Genomic DNA, 17,284 nt, shown 5'->3' with positions numbered 1-17,284 from the left:
TGACTTATATGCTGCCACTTAGATTTCCACCACCACTCTTAAAAGAGTACAACAAATATGTGGAATCTTTTGTCTGGCAGGGGAAGAACCCCCTCTTTAATTGTACAAAGCTTTACTCAGCTAAGGATAGTGGGGGACTTTCCCTTCCTAGAATAGATTGGTATCACTGGTCCTCACTCTTGCAGCTATCAAAAAGTAATATGCCACCCGACAAAGCCCCTGTTTGGGTTAGAATTGAAGAGGAGTTACTCAACCCCTTCCTAATACAGGCCTTTCTACCACAACTAGGTCGACCAAAACCTCACCAAAACCCAGATCTCGAATTTTCAAGACAAATTTGGAAAATGACCTGTCAATATACAAAAAGTAAAGGCTTACAACCAAGACTTCTATTTGGCATAATAAAAAAATCTGAATAGTTAATAAATCATTCTGCTGGCTCCAATGGCTTAATGCAGGGATCTTGTTCTTGGATGATCTTTATGATGATGGTCATATGGTTTCCTTCAACTACTTGAAGTGAATTTACAATCTGGTACAAACAGACTTTTGGAAATACTTAAAGCTTAGACACTGCCTTGCTTCAATGACTGAACCTGTCAACACATGCTCGACAACACATATCCAAGACCTGTCAGTAATAGTCTCTCATAGAAAAGCTGGTGCATCAATATTCCATGACTATATTAGGGATGTTAATGCACCTAATCTAGTTGGATTTAAAATTATGTGGAAGAAGGATGTAGGAATTATGGAATGAGGCTGTGTCTTGCCGGCATACCTCAGCCCGAGAAGCTCAATCACAACTTATCAACTATAAGATCCTAAATTGATGCTATTGAATCGGAAGAGAAATGGGTAGGCTAAAATTATGAGATGACACCTGCTGCCGTTGTACTAAAGAAGTGGGAACAATGATACATATGCTTTATGACTGCGAGAGGATTAAGGAACTTTGGGAGAAAATAATATCCTTTGTAAATAAGGTACTTAAAGGTCCCATATTGTGCAAAACGGCATTTCCCTTGCCTCTTTGATTATAAAGGAGTTGGAAGTGCTATCTAATGGTTGTGAAAGTATCAAAACGCACTGTCGCCAACTAAATCCACACAATCCATATTAGGAAACCATGCCTCTAAATGAGCTGGACTTCCGTAACTTTGTGGCGTCATAATGGTATGCTCATTATCATTTGTCCTCCTACAGCACTAGAAATAATAGGCTAACAAAGCGTTTTTTTCAAAGCAGTTGAGCGGTTGCCATTGTTTATTTACCAGAGAGTTTTCCCTACCTGTAGCTGCCGGGGCTGTGGTCTCACACATTTCACTCTTGAAACAGTTAGCCAATCAGAACAGAGGGTCGTTAATATTAATGAGCCTTAAAGACACAGCGACAAAAACAGCCTGTTCATGATAAGACTCAGAGAGATGAACGTGTAAAAATGGATTGAGAGTGTTTTTGGTTGAACCTCAAGACATAAAGTGTGTTGTAAAGTGTAAAATATGGGACCTTTAACCTGTCATTAACTAAAGATCCGCACTATGCATGTTAGGCATCTTACCTGAGAATCTAACCTACACTGATGACAAGAATTATGGTGTCGTTTAGCCATGCTCTCAGGTTGCAGTTTTTTTTCACTGTCTTCAAAAGATGGAAGACGAGACTGAGAGGGTCCATTTTCTTCATCAGGCCCTTAGAGCTTCATTTTACTACACACGTTTTACTATGACACGTATGCAGTTTGTCAGCTGGGATACAACAGCAGTGGGGTCAGCCTTTGTTCAACTGTATATTTATGTGTCATCAGCATAAAGATGGTACTCTAGCCCAAAGCTATGAATGATTGATCCGAGGGGGAGTATGCAGACATAGAATAAGAGAGGCCCAAGTAGAGAACCCTGAGAAACACCCTGAATTATTGTTGCAGTGTTTGATTTGAATAGACCAAGGGCCACAAATTCCTGTTGGTCTGTGAGATAAGACTTAAACCGCTGTAGTGTAGCACAAGAAAAGGGTGTCAAATGCTGCAATCATGTCGAGAAGTAGGAGAATACTAGCAAACCCAGCATCAGCCACCATAAGATTATTGGTCACTTGCACAAGGTAATATATCCCATATTATCTACAGATAAGGATTTTTTCTGTGTTATGTAAAATGGTTACATAAAACATAGACATGTCTTTAAAAGCACTGCTCAGTTTTAGCTCTTAGAGTCATTATGACAAAGGGCAACACTGAATGCTATTTCAACACTAAGGGGCGTGAAATAATGTTGTCTCAACATTTGCACTGATTACATGGGAACATCTTGTTGCTCAGATAAATTCTCACTTCATTCACCCTCACTGCCCTGTAACATGATGAAAAGGTTAACTGGTGTGTTAACTAGTTAATTGCTTTACACACGTATTTCTGTGCAGTATCAGCACTGTCTTGAATAAGGAGTTAAAGGCCAATATTGACTGATAGTGTTAATACTCTGGTATCTGTCAAGTCAAAATATTAATCACACCATTATTTATATAAAAAACACCTTGCAGAGACTTATCGTACCATCAAAGCTGAAAAACTGCATCTCTCTCTCTTTTCCTCCCTCTCTGTATCTTTCGCTACCTCTTCATACTGAGATCTTTAAAATAGGAGCGGAGCAGAGGTGGGCGGAGAGGTATTTATGTAAAACAAGAACGAGGAAGTAGGTCTCCCACATTCTAGCCAATGGGCTGTGGAGGACCGGGGGTAGAGTCAACAGCGGTCTATTTCTGAGCAAGAGCTGGAGAGTTTTATTCATCATCATAGCAGATAAAGAACACCCGGACAGCCATCTACAGTAGTTACTTTGCACAGCCGTTTAGTGATATATTAATGCAATTTACCTTTATTTAACCAGAGAAGTTGAGAACAGCATCTCATTTACAATAACATTCTGGACAAGTATCAGTCCTATATTGGCCTAAGGACAAAGCTCAATATACAGTATGACACAAAGGAGCAGTTAGTATAAATACTAACTAAATGATGCCTATTTAGACCAGTATTTTAGATTTAATTTCCCCATAGCAGAGAAACACAATGGTAGCTGTACAGAGATGTTTTCTGAATAGCTGCTTAGTAATACAGCTGTATGATAAGTATTGTGACCCTCAAAGGGGCATTAAGTAATCTATGACTTCTATCCTCTATCAGTGACCAGCAGGAATTGCAACATCAGCAGAAATTATTTCCTCTTACACAAGTCTCTGGCCTTGACTCCTGCTGTCCTCTCAAGCTATAGTGACCTGTAATTGACACAAATAATAAAGTCACATTTTGACACTGTAGAGGAGTAAGCTACCTAATTAAAGCAGAGATCCAACAGAAACAGCTAGTCTTAGGAATACTAATAATAATGTTTTGTCATTTGGCTTGACAATGACACTTTTTAGCCTTCGTGGCTGACATGTCTTTTGATACTTGCTTGCTTGTAGCACCGTGCTCCATTGTTGAGCAGTTGAAAAAAAGCAGGTGGGTGGGGAGTGGGGGGTGAGGGGGATTGGGACTGTCTTGAAACTCCAGTGGGTGGGGAGTTTTTGTTCCAAAACAGAGTATGGGCTGGAAGGTGAGTTTTGAAAGCCAGAAATATCAGCATCTGGACAAGTAATCGTTCAGTCATTGGTATTGATCAACAACCCTATCAAGCTCCGCAGATATATTATGTCTTTTTGTGCTATGGGGCAGTGAAATCCTTACTTATACCACTTTGAGTATGAGTATTATTATTATAATATTTAACCAATGCCTCTTTTCGCTTCAATACATCTGTTATTTCTGTATATCAAGTGCTTATCAAGTTTTTGTGTTTGTATCTACTTCTGTCCTTACTTATCTACTTACTCTGTGGCACACATGTTGCAGAACTGGTTACACTTTTTTGCTGCTGTTGTATCACATATCAGTATGTTGCAGAGCTGTTTAGATTGTTATATCTACAGATCTTTATTTACAGGGTTGGATGTAACTATCCCATATTTAGGGCAATTTTGGTCGAGCACCTATGTAGGAACCTAGCTTGGTTGTTAGATGAAAGAGGGTTGGGCAAAAGTGGGTACATCTTTCAGGTTATCATGTGAGCTCCTCCCATCACAGATGATTAGCTGAACCCAGAAGGCTCAGTTGGAAGTTTTGCCATTCCAGAGCCCCCTTAATTGCTGACCACAAATCCCTAAAGCTCCTAAATTGACTTAAAAAAAGCATTCAGTTGTGCTAAGGTTCATTCTTTGTACCTAGAATTGCTCTTCATTCTTTTAGTGTCGTACTTCTGTCTGCCAAGTAAACAGGGCCTTTTGTGAAGATTTGGCTCTTAAAGAGTAACTAAACCCCACCCAAATCTGTGGTGAAGCCTGACACCTAATGGTGAAAAGTAGGATACTGAAATGGTCAGTCTGAATTGGCTGGTCTTTGTGCCAGGTGATGTCACCTTCTATAGAGTACAACAGGTGGTGACATCACCTGGCACAAAGACCAGCCAATAGCAGATGGTCAGTTCAGTACCCTACTTTTCACCATTAGGTGTCAGGCTTCACCACAGATTTGGGTTTGGGGTTTAGTTACTTTTTAACAACTTGTGGTCAGTTGGTTTAGCCTATCTTTTGTTTACCTGCTTATAGCTCACTTCACACTTAGTGTTAAGCAAAACTCTTAAGTCTCATCTTCCTCAGCCTTGTTGCATGAAGATCTGCGGTCACACAAGACAAGGCAGTCAATCTGCAGGGTCCTTAGAGGAAGGCCTAGGAAGGCCATGACACCCTGCCCTTTTGTTTGTGCACCTTTTGTTTTACATTCTCTTCCTGGCACTTCTACATCCACATGTGTATTTCTATTCCTGCTCCCCTGTATTCATGCTCCTCTTGGGCCATTGCACCTTATCTAAACGTATTAATTTCAATACTGTAGGTCCCCTTGCACTCAGACCATTATTGAGAGCTGTTGTATCTGTCAGTCAGCAGTTCAGAAAGCTGAGTTCATCTTAGCCTACACTTCTCTCCTGTTTCCTTCCTGTCCTTTGAAAACCTTCACTCTAGCCAGGGTTTGTATCCTGCCTCCCTTCACCCCCCTACTTGGGTCCCCTTACCCGAGCCAGGGTTCGCATCCATCAACACAACACACACATGTGCATGCACACACACATACAGTTTGCTACTCTGAATCTTTTATTACACTTTTATTACACATAACAAAACTGTATCTGTTTGCACTGATTGTTTTTGCAACCACACATTTGAAATAATTTGTGCACAAATTTTATTTACACATTCACAAAATGTTGTTTACAACTACAAATCTTTAAATGGTGATATACAACTGCAAGTCTCAGATTATTTGCAAAAATCTTTTTTGCAAACTCAAAATCATTTAGACCCTTTAATGAGCCCAAGCCCATATCATCCTTCAAAAGAAAAAAAACTTTTGAATTGTCAAACAATGAAATTCATTAAATTTCATTGATTATTGGATCTCAGTTCTGTGATTGCCGTAGTAGAGAGGAGAGAGGTCCAGTCTTGCTCTGAGAAGACTAAAATAGGCACTTAATTAAACAATTAAAAAATTGCACTTCTGCACTGACTCAAGAAAGTACATTAAACATTCACAATTATCCGTTTATTTTTCAATTGAGCAATGGGCCTTTAATAGTTTATTGTTATATGTTATTGTAATTGTCATGCTTTCATAAACATATTTAAGGTTTGTTTATTAATTTGGTAAAAATGGCATCACCGGAAAAATGACTCTTGCCGCCGCAAACATCCCGTAGCTGGCTACTTTTCCCATCTGGCTGGCTACTCAAAAATTTGGGGAACCCCCTGTGGACTTTATGCAGCTGCTGCATTGAAGGCCTACTCATGTGTACTTACTCTTAATTAGAAAAGGTATCCACAATGGTGGTGAGCAGGCCCTTTTCTGCATCATGACAGTACAGCACGGCAAGGTGATTCATTCGATCACAATGTCGGAGCCCTGGGGAATGCCTTTCACCCGGCCCCCATTATCAATCAATAATTTTATCTCCTCTTACCCATTTTCATTTAAGCACAATGTTTACATCACTGACTTATTATTCTCAAAACATATATTCCAAATGAAATCTCTACGTCTGGCTCGGAATGTTCATTTAATTTAATTTATGGTAGACCGATGTGGGTTACTGATTAATAAATATGAATAGTTTGATAGTAGTATACTTTTCCTTGTCTGTCAAAAGCACATTCTTTGCAACAAAGGACAAGAAACCTGTCCCATTTATTTTGTCTCTTGTAACGTAATTAAATTTGATCATATAGACACAATTTAACAACCCAATGACATAATTATTATAATTATAGACAGACCAACGGCAAACTTCTCTCCGATGATCTAGTGCAAACTATATCACCACAAACCAACGAAAATCCTCCTACCAATTCAATATAAGTATTATATTTAAATAATAAGACACTGTGTCATTCTTAAAGATAAGTCAGATTTAGGACTGTCTAAAAGCCAATGGGAAGAAGAATTAGATACAGAACTTTCTGATGACATATGGCAAGATACATTAGATAGGATACACTCATCTTCAATTTGTAATAGTAATACAATAGTAAAGTAATGCAATTCAAGATTGTACATAGATTGCATTGGTCTAAAGCAAGATTGGCCAAATTTACACCAAATTTGGCTGTGCCCAAAGTTAACTGATTTTTGGCAATCCATATTCAAATTCTTCTCTGACATGCTAGAAATATCCATAGAACCTCTTGCTATAATAACAATATTTGGCACAGTCCCACGGGATCTCCGTCTCAACCAATGAGGCAAAAACATGATAGCCTTTGCTACACTCCTGGCTAGGAGACTCATATTGTTTAAATGGAAAAAAAGATTTCCTCCAACTTTCAATCTATGGATTAGAGATCTTATGTATCATCTGACTGTAGAGAAAATGTGTTATGCTACAAGAGGCAGTACCCTCAACTTCTACACCATTTGGCAACCAGTTCTGGATCAGGTAGAAAAGATGGATGCCTCAGACATTTCAAACTTGTAAATATAACCTCCCTGTCTACTGCCTATCAATCTTAAAGGATAAGGCTGGTGTTTTTTAATGCATTTCTTACCATCAACAAATCCTATGAAAATAACAAAATCAGCAATTATTTATTTATTTACTCATTTATTTAACAGGGTCAAATGCATAAAACATTGTTTCATATATAAAATACAAAATAGATGCCATGCATACGGGTTTTTAGCCACGGCTCATTTGCAACCCCTGTCCCTGGCTAGGCTTTTGGAGTTAAAAGACATGAATTTGTTTTGCTAACAAGTCTTGTCCATGTAGCCGATGCCCAATAAAGCCTTGTCCCAGTAGCCATAGAACTCCATTGTATTACAAAAACAAATAAAAACACGTCAAAGAGCCATGCCATTGCTCTGGGCAGCATATTTCATCATTGCGATGCACCGGGCCAGCTGACTTTTTCCTCAAACAACTTAATAAGCCGACCGTAAACACGTTTTCCATCTCAGGAAAGTAGTTCCGTAGCACCAAAAATAGTCCCTGTCGTAATGAAGAATTTGTTCCCATTTGAATTTGATTTGGTAATAACTACAATAGCCTTATCCTTAAATCTTCCTAAGATAAGAAAAAATCATGATATTGAGTTTGTTTTCCATAAGGCATTTGAAGACTCTATAAACATTCTTGAAGTTGCTCGTAAATGCACTTTACTATGACATTTAGCCATGTATATATTTTGTATTTTTACAGTAAAAAAAAAAATCTAATGCTGGGGCTGGGTCAATTGGGTCAGGTAAGGGGGCCCTTCGGGTCTGCACCCCAAACTCCCACCTTGAGGGTACTGTGGAGGCGTGTCTGATAGCAGTGAGTAAGACAATAAGATTGACAGCGAGATTTTATAGCTACTGTTACTTTGAGCAATAATCGTGATCGTGACCAATATTTAGCAAAATAATAATCTTTTCAACATTTTGCCTCTCTACCTGTGTTTTCAAGCTAAAAACACATCCTCATGTTCAGAGTGTGATCTGGTCTATAAATAAAAGTCATGGCTACCTCAGTGTAAAAGAGAGAGTGGCTCCCACCTCAGAGTGGCACAGCCAACCTACCACTCATCTCCCTCAAACACATGGGTAAGTGGGGCTAAGTGGGGATAAATGCCAACATGGTACACCCCCACACATAGATTCCTAAACCTAAACCAGCCAGGTCAGCCATAACTTATCCTGGCCAGTTATGTTAGCCATATACACTCTGCAAATTGAAGAACTGGTAACTTCATAATGCTTTCAGGCATAGAGACTGGTACTCAGTGCTTGCCAGTTGGCTGTTCCCTGCTAGTATTTATACTCTTCTAGAGGCACATCGCCTTCGCTCTGCTTCAGCACACACAAGAATAGACTGCCCTATATATCAAAGCATCTGTGGTCCTTTACAGACCTGAACAGAAACACAGAGACACAGATTTTACAAGTGTACATTGTGCTATTGTAAACCACGCAAATTGCTAAGAACAATACTGTGTTATTATATATATAATACACCAACACCACACTTTTTGATAGGTGTTCTACATAAAGCTTAGACCGTATCTGTGTGCGTGTGTGTGTGTGTGTGTGTGTGTGTGTGTGCGCGCGTGCGTACGTACGTGTGAGTGTATGTGTGTGTGTGTGTTATTATCTAATCCCCAGTGGACCAGACCATGGCTTCCTGCTGCAGTTTGTAGGAGACGCACAGCCATTACCATGGCAACCCAACCTGTAACTAGGGAGCACGTCCCATTTTAAACTCTGCTCTGCTGCCAAAAATAGGCTGCAGGGTGTTAATGAATACTTTGTTGGAAACTAAAGACTACAGTCATAAAGTTACAGCTTTATGACTGTATGAACACAACAAACACTCAGCTAATGTTACATTAAAGCCCAGATATGCATTTTTAGTATGCTACCATATATTGAAACCCAACTAACAAACTACTGCCTATGTTTATGATTTGAGTTGTCTTAGATTAGTTGAACACATTTTTTCACTCTGAAATTGACTGAGCATTTGATACAAGGACTTTGATCCAAAAGGACTGTTTACAATGTTTCAAAATACGAAGATGAAACTGTGTGATATCTTGAATTTCAATGGGCGGTCACACTTTATTTGGATAGTCCAAGGCTGATACTCAAATTGTAGGTTGTGGGCCCAGTTTATGTTTTATTTACATCTCAGAACAAAGTGGATGAAGCTGAATAGGTTATTTAAGTTAAACTGTTCAAGAATCAATGGTCTCAGGACTGGAAAGATACAGATAAGTAAGTAAGTATTTGGTATTATAAATATGAATTTAATAGAAAGTACATTTTTAAGGGAGGGAAGGGATTCAAAATACAGCTGTGATATATATTTATCTTTAGGAACCACCAATCAATTGTCCACCAATCAATGCATCAATCAATTGTCCACCAATCAATCAGCCAATAGACATTCTGATCACAGTTTCAACACATTATTTCACATTATAGGCCTACATGTGTTAGTTATTAATACCCTCGTGCTTTCAAGTTTGTTGGCAGAAGCTCGAGCTCCTGTTATTGCTGGACTGCCGAGTGACTAACTCCCCATTCTTACCTGTTGAGAATGGTCTCAGCTCTTAAATTATTTATGAGAGCTTGGAAAGTGTCCTAACTCGGTTAGGAGTTGCCAGCAGATGGCCGCAATATGAGGTGGAGTCCACATACCTTTAAAGCAAGACAGGATATTTTGACAAGGTACACTCTTGATCGCCAAGGTAAACTATTTGTTACCGATCTCATACAAGACTTCTCCCACACATGCAATAATGTGCACAAAGCCGAGAAGGAAGTTATAATTACACTACGTTTTTTGGTGACTGCTTAAATGCAACAATGCACAAGTGACTTGGGCCCATCCCAGTCAGCAATTATTAGGACTGTAGATCAAGGCCCTAACAACTGCCTAACATAGTGAGGCAGTTCACTGATTTCTCCATCAACCATAGTACCATCTGCCAGAACCAAGCTGTTTTTTTGAGGATCACTGGCTTTCCCAGAGCTGTTGGAGTCATTGATGAAGAGACTTTTGTAAATAGCAAAAGATGTCACAGCATCAAAGCCCAGTACAGAATACTGGACCTTCTGCCTAAATGGTCGAGATCAACGCATGATTTGAGGGTTCTGGGAGAGTCTCACTGCCCTGTTTCAGCAGAGTTACAAGCCCCCAGGTTGTCATCTGCTGGGTGACTCAGGATTCCCTCTGAAATGTTGGCTACTCACTCCCTATCAAAGACCACAAGGACTGGAACAGCTTAATTATAATAGGTAGATCTATACAATTAAGTTCTCTTCTCCATGAAGTGTTTTTAAATCAGTGTAGTTAGATTGGCTTTAGCCATCGTTTACAGCATTTAGGCTTATAATAACAATTTTCATATAATTTCAGAGCTCACAAAGCTATATGGCGCCACCTATAAGATGACCTTGGGGTTAGGGTTAGGTTGAATACAGGTATAATTGCTAAAATGTGGTAAATATTGCTGTTGATGCAATGGGCTGTTCTAAAGAGGCCTGCTATTGGCTGCTCGAGGCAATTTTTGGGTGGCATTGTAATTCTCATTTGAGACACCTGTTGTAGATAACACTTAGGTCAGCACTTTATACTTAGAATTGGTTTTAGTTTGGTTTTCCTGTATTCTGACAATAAATATGACATTTATGTCTTGTTTCCTGTCATGTTTTGTTTTTTGTGAAAAATATGTATGACCATTAAGATCCCCTTATCTCAAACCACTAAAATGCTAACTAGCTACTTATGGCTAATGAAAGCTGATGGCATGTTGTGATGCAACCATCTTGAAAGTTGCACAGCAACTCTTTGACTTATTTGCTAATGTGAAGGAGGCATACAGCTCCATTGCCTTCCACCCACTTGGCAGATCAGATCACAACCTGATACAGCAGGTACCAATGTACAGTCCGCCACAACCAGGACTGTGTTGGTGTGGTCTGAGGAGGCCCAGCAGGAGTATTTCCAGACAACTGACTGGGAGCTGTTCCTGGAGGACCATGGGGAGGACACTGAGGGACTCTGCCATTGTATCATGGACTACGTCCACTTTTGTGAGAGCAGGGTCATATCCACCAAGAGGATCCGCTGACCCCCCACACTCCACCAATGCCACTGAGGACGACACAGAAGACACCACGGCCCTAGCCCTCAACCTTCCACAGACAACATTGCCATGACACCTATCCCATGGACTACCCCACCGGCGGCCGCAGTACATCTGTCTGCAGGGTAGCCTGTCAGACGTGGTGATGGGCAACCCTTGCGTACCCCAAGGATCTGTACTGTCACCATTTCTGTTCACAGTCTACACCTCAGACTTCCGCTTCAACTCTGGAACATGCCATCTACAGAAGTTCTCTGATGACTCCTCCATTGTCGGCTGCATCATGAAAGACAGAGCTTCATACGATGGTGCAACAACAACCACCTCCAGCTTAACATCGGGAAGAGCATGGAGCTGGTGGTGGACTTTCGAAGGAGGAAGAAGCCCGCAGCCCCTGTCACCATCCAGGAGAAGATAGAGATGGTGCACTCTTATAGGTTCAGGAGTGCAGCTCAACAATAAACTGGACTGGTCAGACAACACTGAGGCCCTCTACAGGAGAGGACAGAGCAGACTGTTCTTCCTGAGGAGGTTCATTTCCTTCAATGTGTGTAACAGGCTGCTGCAGATGTTCTACCAATCCGAAGTAGCCAGTTCACTCTTCTTTGCTGTGGTGTGCTGGGGCAGCATCAAGGCGGGTAATGCCAATAAACTGAAGAAGCTGGTGAAGAAGGCCAGCTGTGTCATAGGACTCAAGCTGGATAGTCTGGAGGTAGTGGCAGAGAATGAGGGGAAAGATCAATGTCATCCAGGAGAACCCCTCTCACCATCTCTATGATGATACAGCCTGTGGCTGAAGGTGCTCCTCGTAACCATACCATCAGTCTCGTAACCATACCATCACTAGTTAGCAGGTCGAAGGTTTCGGTAACCATACCATCCCTAGTTAGTAGGTCTAAGGTTTAGCAACCATATTATCACTAGTTAGTTGCTCTGAGGTTTAAGTACCCATACCATCACCAGTGACTTGGTCTAAGGTAGCCAATCTATCACTAGTTAGTAGATCTATGGTTTCAGTAACCATACCATCTCTACTTGAATTAGTAACCATACCATCACTAATCATTAGGTCTAAGGTTTAAGTAACCAACCCATCACTAGTTAGCATGTCTAAGGTTAAGTAACCATACCATCTCTAGTGTGTAGGTTTAAGGTTTAAGTACCCATACCATCACTGGTGTCTAGGTTTAAGATTTAATAACTGTACCATCACCAGTGACTAGGTGTATGGGTTAGTAACCATACAATTACTAATCACCAGGTCTAAGGTTTAGTAACCAACCCAGCTAGCAGGTCAAAGGTTTAAGTAACCATACCATCACTAGTTAGTAGGTCTAAGGATTAGTAACCATACCATCACTAGGTACTATGTTTAAGGTTTAGTAACCATACATTTTTACAGACCCCGTAGATTCATCTTATTTACTCAAATTAAATTCTGGTGTTGGTATGGTCACTGGTGGGAAATCATCTCCACACAGTAACTGACAAATCTAAACTTAAGAGTGAATTTCAAAAATATCTCCTAAACAGGAGCAAGTGAGTACTCAATCCAGGGAAAGCTAGACTCACTAACGATGGCTAACACATTTAGTTTACTGACTTAAGTATTACTGGGTAGTGAAGTCCTCAACATTCAAACAGATACCTCCCACTGCCATTTAGGGTCGCCAACGTGCAAAATTGCCTAATGCAGGTTTAGGTCTGTAGGGTTAGTCAGAGATAACAGCCCACATGTTATTGCTTGAAAATAATGTTATTTTTTCATATACTTCTCCAGTGTTTAGTGACCATCGCCAATAGCTGACTTATCCATTTCACAGTTGTTTTCATTTTAAAAAGGAATGCTGATAAAATAATAGAATGCAAAAATGACACTTAAAAAATAGGCAATTAGGATGCACTTCTAGACAAATAGATAGTGCTCTTTTGAAAATACATTTAAAAAGGCACATGATTCTTTTTATTTCTCCAATTTGGCCAAGGTGAACTTCCATATGAGGCCAGGCTGAGGTCAACTTGACATACAGTGGTAGGTTGAGGTCAACTTTCCATGAGTGCATGGTGAGGTGAGGTTCCATACAAAACGACCAATTATAATCATTTCATTTAACCATCCTGACATTTTTAGATTTAATTTATCCTTCCATTTCCTTCTTAGTTGGCTTTGCAAAGACTGCTGGGTAATTGGCATGGCCCACTTTCACTGGACTCCCCAGGTCCCTGCACGCACGCACACACACACACAGACACACACACACACCATCATTAATACACACTATTCAACTGAGGTGGTATGGTGACAATGACTGAAGTGCAGCTGTCTCCCCACATTACATTGCTAGTGGCTAACACACACACACACACACACACACACAAACATACACACACACAAGCAGAGCTCTGGTAGTTGAACAATGTGTAAAGTGAGACATGCACTTCTGAAGAAAGAGACAATAGCACCTTTAAAAGATTACTACTCCATATCTAATTGATAATTGAATAATTGAAGTCATGTGAAGGTTGGATGTCAAAGTGACAAAATGAATATACTGTATACTATTACTATTTACTGCTACAACAACCCAATTTCAAGATCAATCTAGTTTTATCTTACCTAATCTTTAATCAAATCCAAAATCCAAATGATCAATTTCATCATTTTCACAATTATTTTACAGGGTATTCCTACTTCCTGAAGCCAACACTGTGTAACCAACCTGCTGTGTCTCTGCTGGTGCCTCCTGGCTTCCTCGCCCAGTCTTCCCAAGGATGGAGATCTGCTCCGAGGAGGAGGCCGGCCTCCTCTCACCCCCCCCACCGTCTTCACTGTGCTGACCCCAGGAGAGGGCATGTTGGGTTGGGAGGGTCGCCGAGGGGAGGCGCTGCGCCGGGGGGAGGAGCTTGGGTGGAGTTGCTTGTTGTTAACGTTGAGGTTGTTGTCACTGTTAGAGCGCAAAAGGAGGCGGGGGGCCGACAGATGGCTGCCAGAAGTAGGAGCCTGATGATGAGGAGGAGTGGCCTGATGTAGACGGGAAGGAGGCTGGTGGGGAGAAGCCTCCCGGAAAGGCACTGAAGAGGAGAGGAGAGGAGAGGAGGGAGTAAAAAAACAACATTATCTGTTTCATCTGTTTTCACTTGTAAAACACATTAATCAACTGATGGGATATGGTTAGCAATGGTCATCAAGGTCAACATTCAGAGCATCGGACACTAAAACTCTCCATTGAAAGCCATAATAACGGCATCAGGAATTCCCATGTCTGTCTGTTGTGCATGTATTTGTGCACGTGTGTGTGTGTGTGTGTGTGTGTGTGTGTGTGTATGTGTTTGTGCAGGTGCATGATATGGACACAGCTGTAGCATAGCAGGAGTAATGATAATGTTTATGTTAGAATAATAAATACCAAGGAGGAAGAGAAAAGACACAAGGAGAAATGGGAGTAATGAGGAAGAGGAGGAGGGGAGGAAGGACAATGAAGAAGAGAAGTACGCAATAGAGCAAGAAGAAGGGAAGGAAGAGGAGGAAAAGGACAGAGGTCTCCTTTGAGTTGAACAAAGGTGGCTAAGTGATTGGTTAACCTAATATGATTGTTTGTCATCATCTATCCTAGTCTGACTGTTTGTCATCATCTGTCCTAGTCTGATTCTCGATCAGCAACCTCAGTCTACTTCTCTCATCGGCTAACCAGGTCATTCACTCTGAATGGTCAAAGAGAAAGCAGAAACTAGAAATTCCAATGAAATTACAAGCCTTGGAGGATTTTCCTGTCAAACAGTCCTGTGACAACACCTTGTAGTTTGCATTTGACCAAGTTGTCAAGGTTGATGGTCAGTTGGTACGCCCTGAAATTCCACAGAAATTACAAGACTTGGAGGATTCAATTCACACAGATGTGTGTAAGTGGTGGGCCAGAGTCCTGCATGGGTCAGACTTTAGAAATTCATGCCCACCCTGCCCTGCAACCCATATATTTAACCAGTTACTTCCTGGAAAACAAAATATGGCCAGACTACAGACTGACCTCTCGCGGACTATGGTTTTATATATGCTGATGTTGACTGAAGTGCTCAGCGTGACTATGTGAGTTTGCAAGGGCCCAGGGGTTCCGCACTGCAAAAAAGGGGCGAATGGCATGGGTCTTCTCCCCTCACTTGTCACTGAAGGGGTGCAGGGCAGAGAAGTCCATTAGCAATTACAGGCCGATTACAATCAATGCTGGCTGAATATATGCTTCATCATATAAGTAGATGTTAATAACTTACACAGGAATACCCTCTTTGGCTGTTTTCCCGTCATGTTTGACATATACCTTTGTTTGTGTCTACTGACGTATTTGTACATCCGTCGTGCAATGAACGGTGGGAAATATTGTCAGAGAAGTCCGCAAGGTAGCGGACTCGCTGGAAGTCTGCAGCGCCCCAAAAGAGCCCTTACAGGCTTGATAGATTTTGACAATGGACAGCTCTAAACCCTCCTGGACTTCACGGGAGCACGCTGTAAAGTCCGCAAGCCTGCAAGTCTGCCGAAGTCTGGACATTTGGATCTTCAATGGTGATCTCATGCTGCACTAATAGGCACACATATAAATTCCAACCAATAAAACCAAACAGATTTTTGAACAGTACCAGCCCTCCACCCCTCTCATCAAATAAAACTGCCTTTCGCTCCCTGATATTGCATTGGTTTACACTTTTGAATGATCCATCATTGTGTTATGTCCTGCCTCAAGATCCTATTTCAACAGGAAATACAGTACATCAAATCGAGGACTGAAGGATGCCATTTCATGGGATCTTTAACTTCTTTCACAGTGTCACACAGTGACACAGCGATTATTTCTGGAGGGTTGTCTTTTTACTTTACTTTTCTGTCTTCTCTATATACTGATTGTTAGCCTTTTTATAAGGCATCATTGGGAGCAACTGCATATTATTATTTACCACACCTAGGAGTACCCTACCCAATGCGGGACTCTAGTCACAAATGCAAACTGGTCAAGCCACAGCCATTCCAAAAGCACCTTTGTACCCACTCACTTTAATCAAGGTCCCCTTTGAAAGAATTTGCAAGTACTTGTAAGGTTTGTAGAGCACGGAGTTATAATTCTTTATTGGTTGTGGTCAATTATGCAACACAGTATCCCAAGGCAATACCTCTGTGTAACATTTCTGCCAAGAGTTGCACAGATTTTCATAATATCTCCCAGGTCATAATCCCAAAAGAGACCCTGACAAACCATGCTACATCATTTATGTCACAAACCCTACAGGGAACTGTATGGATTATTGGGCATTAAGTTAATTCGGACCAGTGTCTACCATCCTTGCTACCATCCGGTCAACGGGCTGGTGGAGTGCTTTTATAAAACACTCAAAACAATGATTTGTACGTTTCTGCACAAGAATAGCTGGAATTGGTATAAATGGCAGGACCATCTGTCATTTGCAATGCAGGAGGTAGCCCAGGCCTCCATGGGGTTTCTGCTTTATGGCTAAAACCTTGGCATGTATTGGACCCGATCAAAGAAAGCTGGGAGGATGAGTAAACACCAGTAAAGGCTGGGACACATTACATGTTTTTGAAGCCCAATTTGGCAACGATTTGAGATCAGCAGTAGTCCAGGGTAGTCGCGTTGTTTAGTTGCATCTGTAATCGTTATGTGTGTGGAAGTGAAAGACTTACATCTCTCCTATGATCCCAATCAGCGAAGTCTTGTGTAAACACAAGATCAGAAAAAAGAAAAAGAAACCTCAATGTGTTCTCAGTCTTTTTTCCATGCAAATCAAACCACAATTGCTGCAAGCCGTGTGGGCTGCATGTTTGTTTTGGTATCAAAATATTGCAGAAAAATACATTCTCGCGAGTGCAGGTGTACCATGAAAAACCAACATTCTCGCGAGAGAACTGCAGCCACTTATTCTCAGTCTTGTATATGGTCTATGGTCTTTTGATTTGTGCTCCTCAAAGACAGCCATTGTTGTGTGTGTGCATCACAAGAGACATCTGAGACAAGGAACAAGACACAAGGAAATCTGCACATTTCATTTGTTAAATGTGCGCTGCTCA

General features: G+C 41.0%; 1 protein-coding gene across 1 annotated transcript in view; it reads right to left on the bottom strand.

Moving 5' to 3' along the window:
* Positions 1–17,284, bottom strand: part of shank2b (SH3 and multiple ankyrin repeat domains 2b) — a 287,358-nt gene that overhangs the window by 146,648 nt on the left and 123,426 nt on the right. The window contains 5 exon segments of the mRNA XM_078283292.1: positions 8,471–8,474; positions 11,015–11,097; positions 11,453–11,608; positions 11,792–11,920; positions 13,935–14,286. Coding sequence (XP_078139418.1) covers positions 8,471–8,474; positions 11,015–11,097; positions 11,453–11,608; positions 11,792–11,920; positions 13,935–14,286 — 724 coding nt within the window.

This window comes from Centroberyx gerrardi, chromosome 4 (assembly GCF_048128805.1).
Source record: "Centroberyx gerrardi isolate f3 chromosome 4, fCenGer3.hap1.cur.20231027, whole genome shotgun sequence".
Lineage (NCBI taxonomy): Eukaryota > Metazoa > Chordata > Actinopteri > Beryciformes > Berycidae > Centroberyx > Centroberyx gerrardi.
This window is presented reverse-complemented; position numbering and strand designations above follow the sequence as displayed.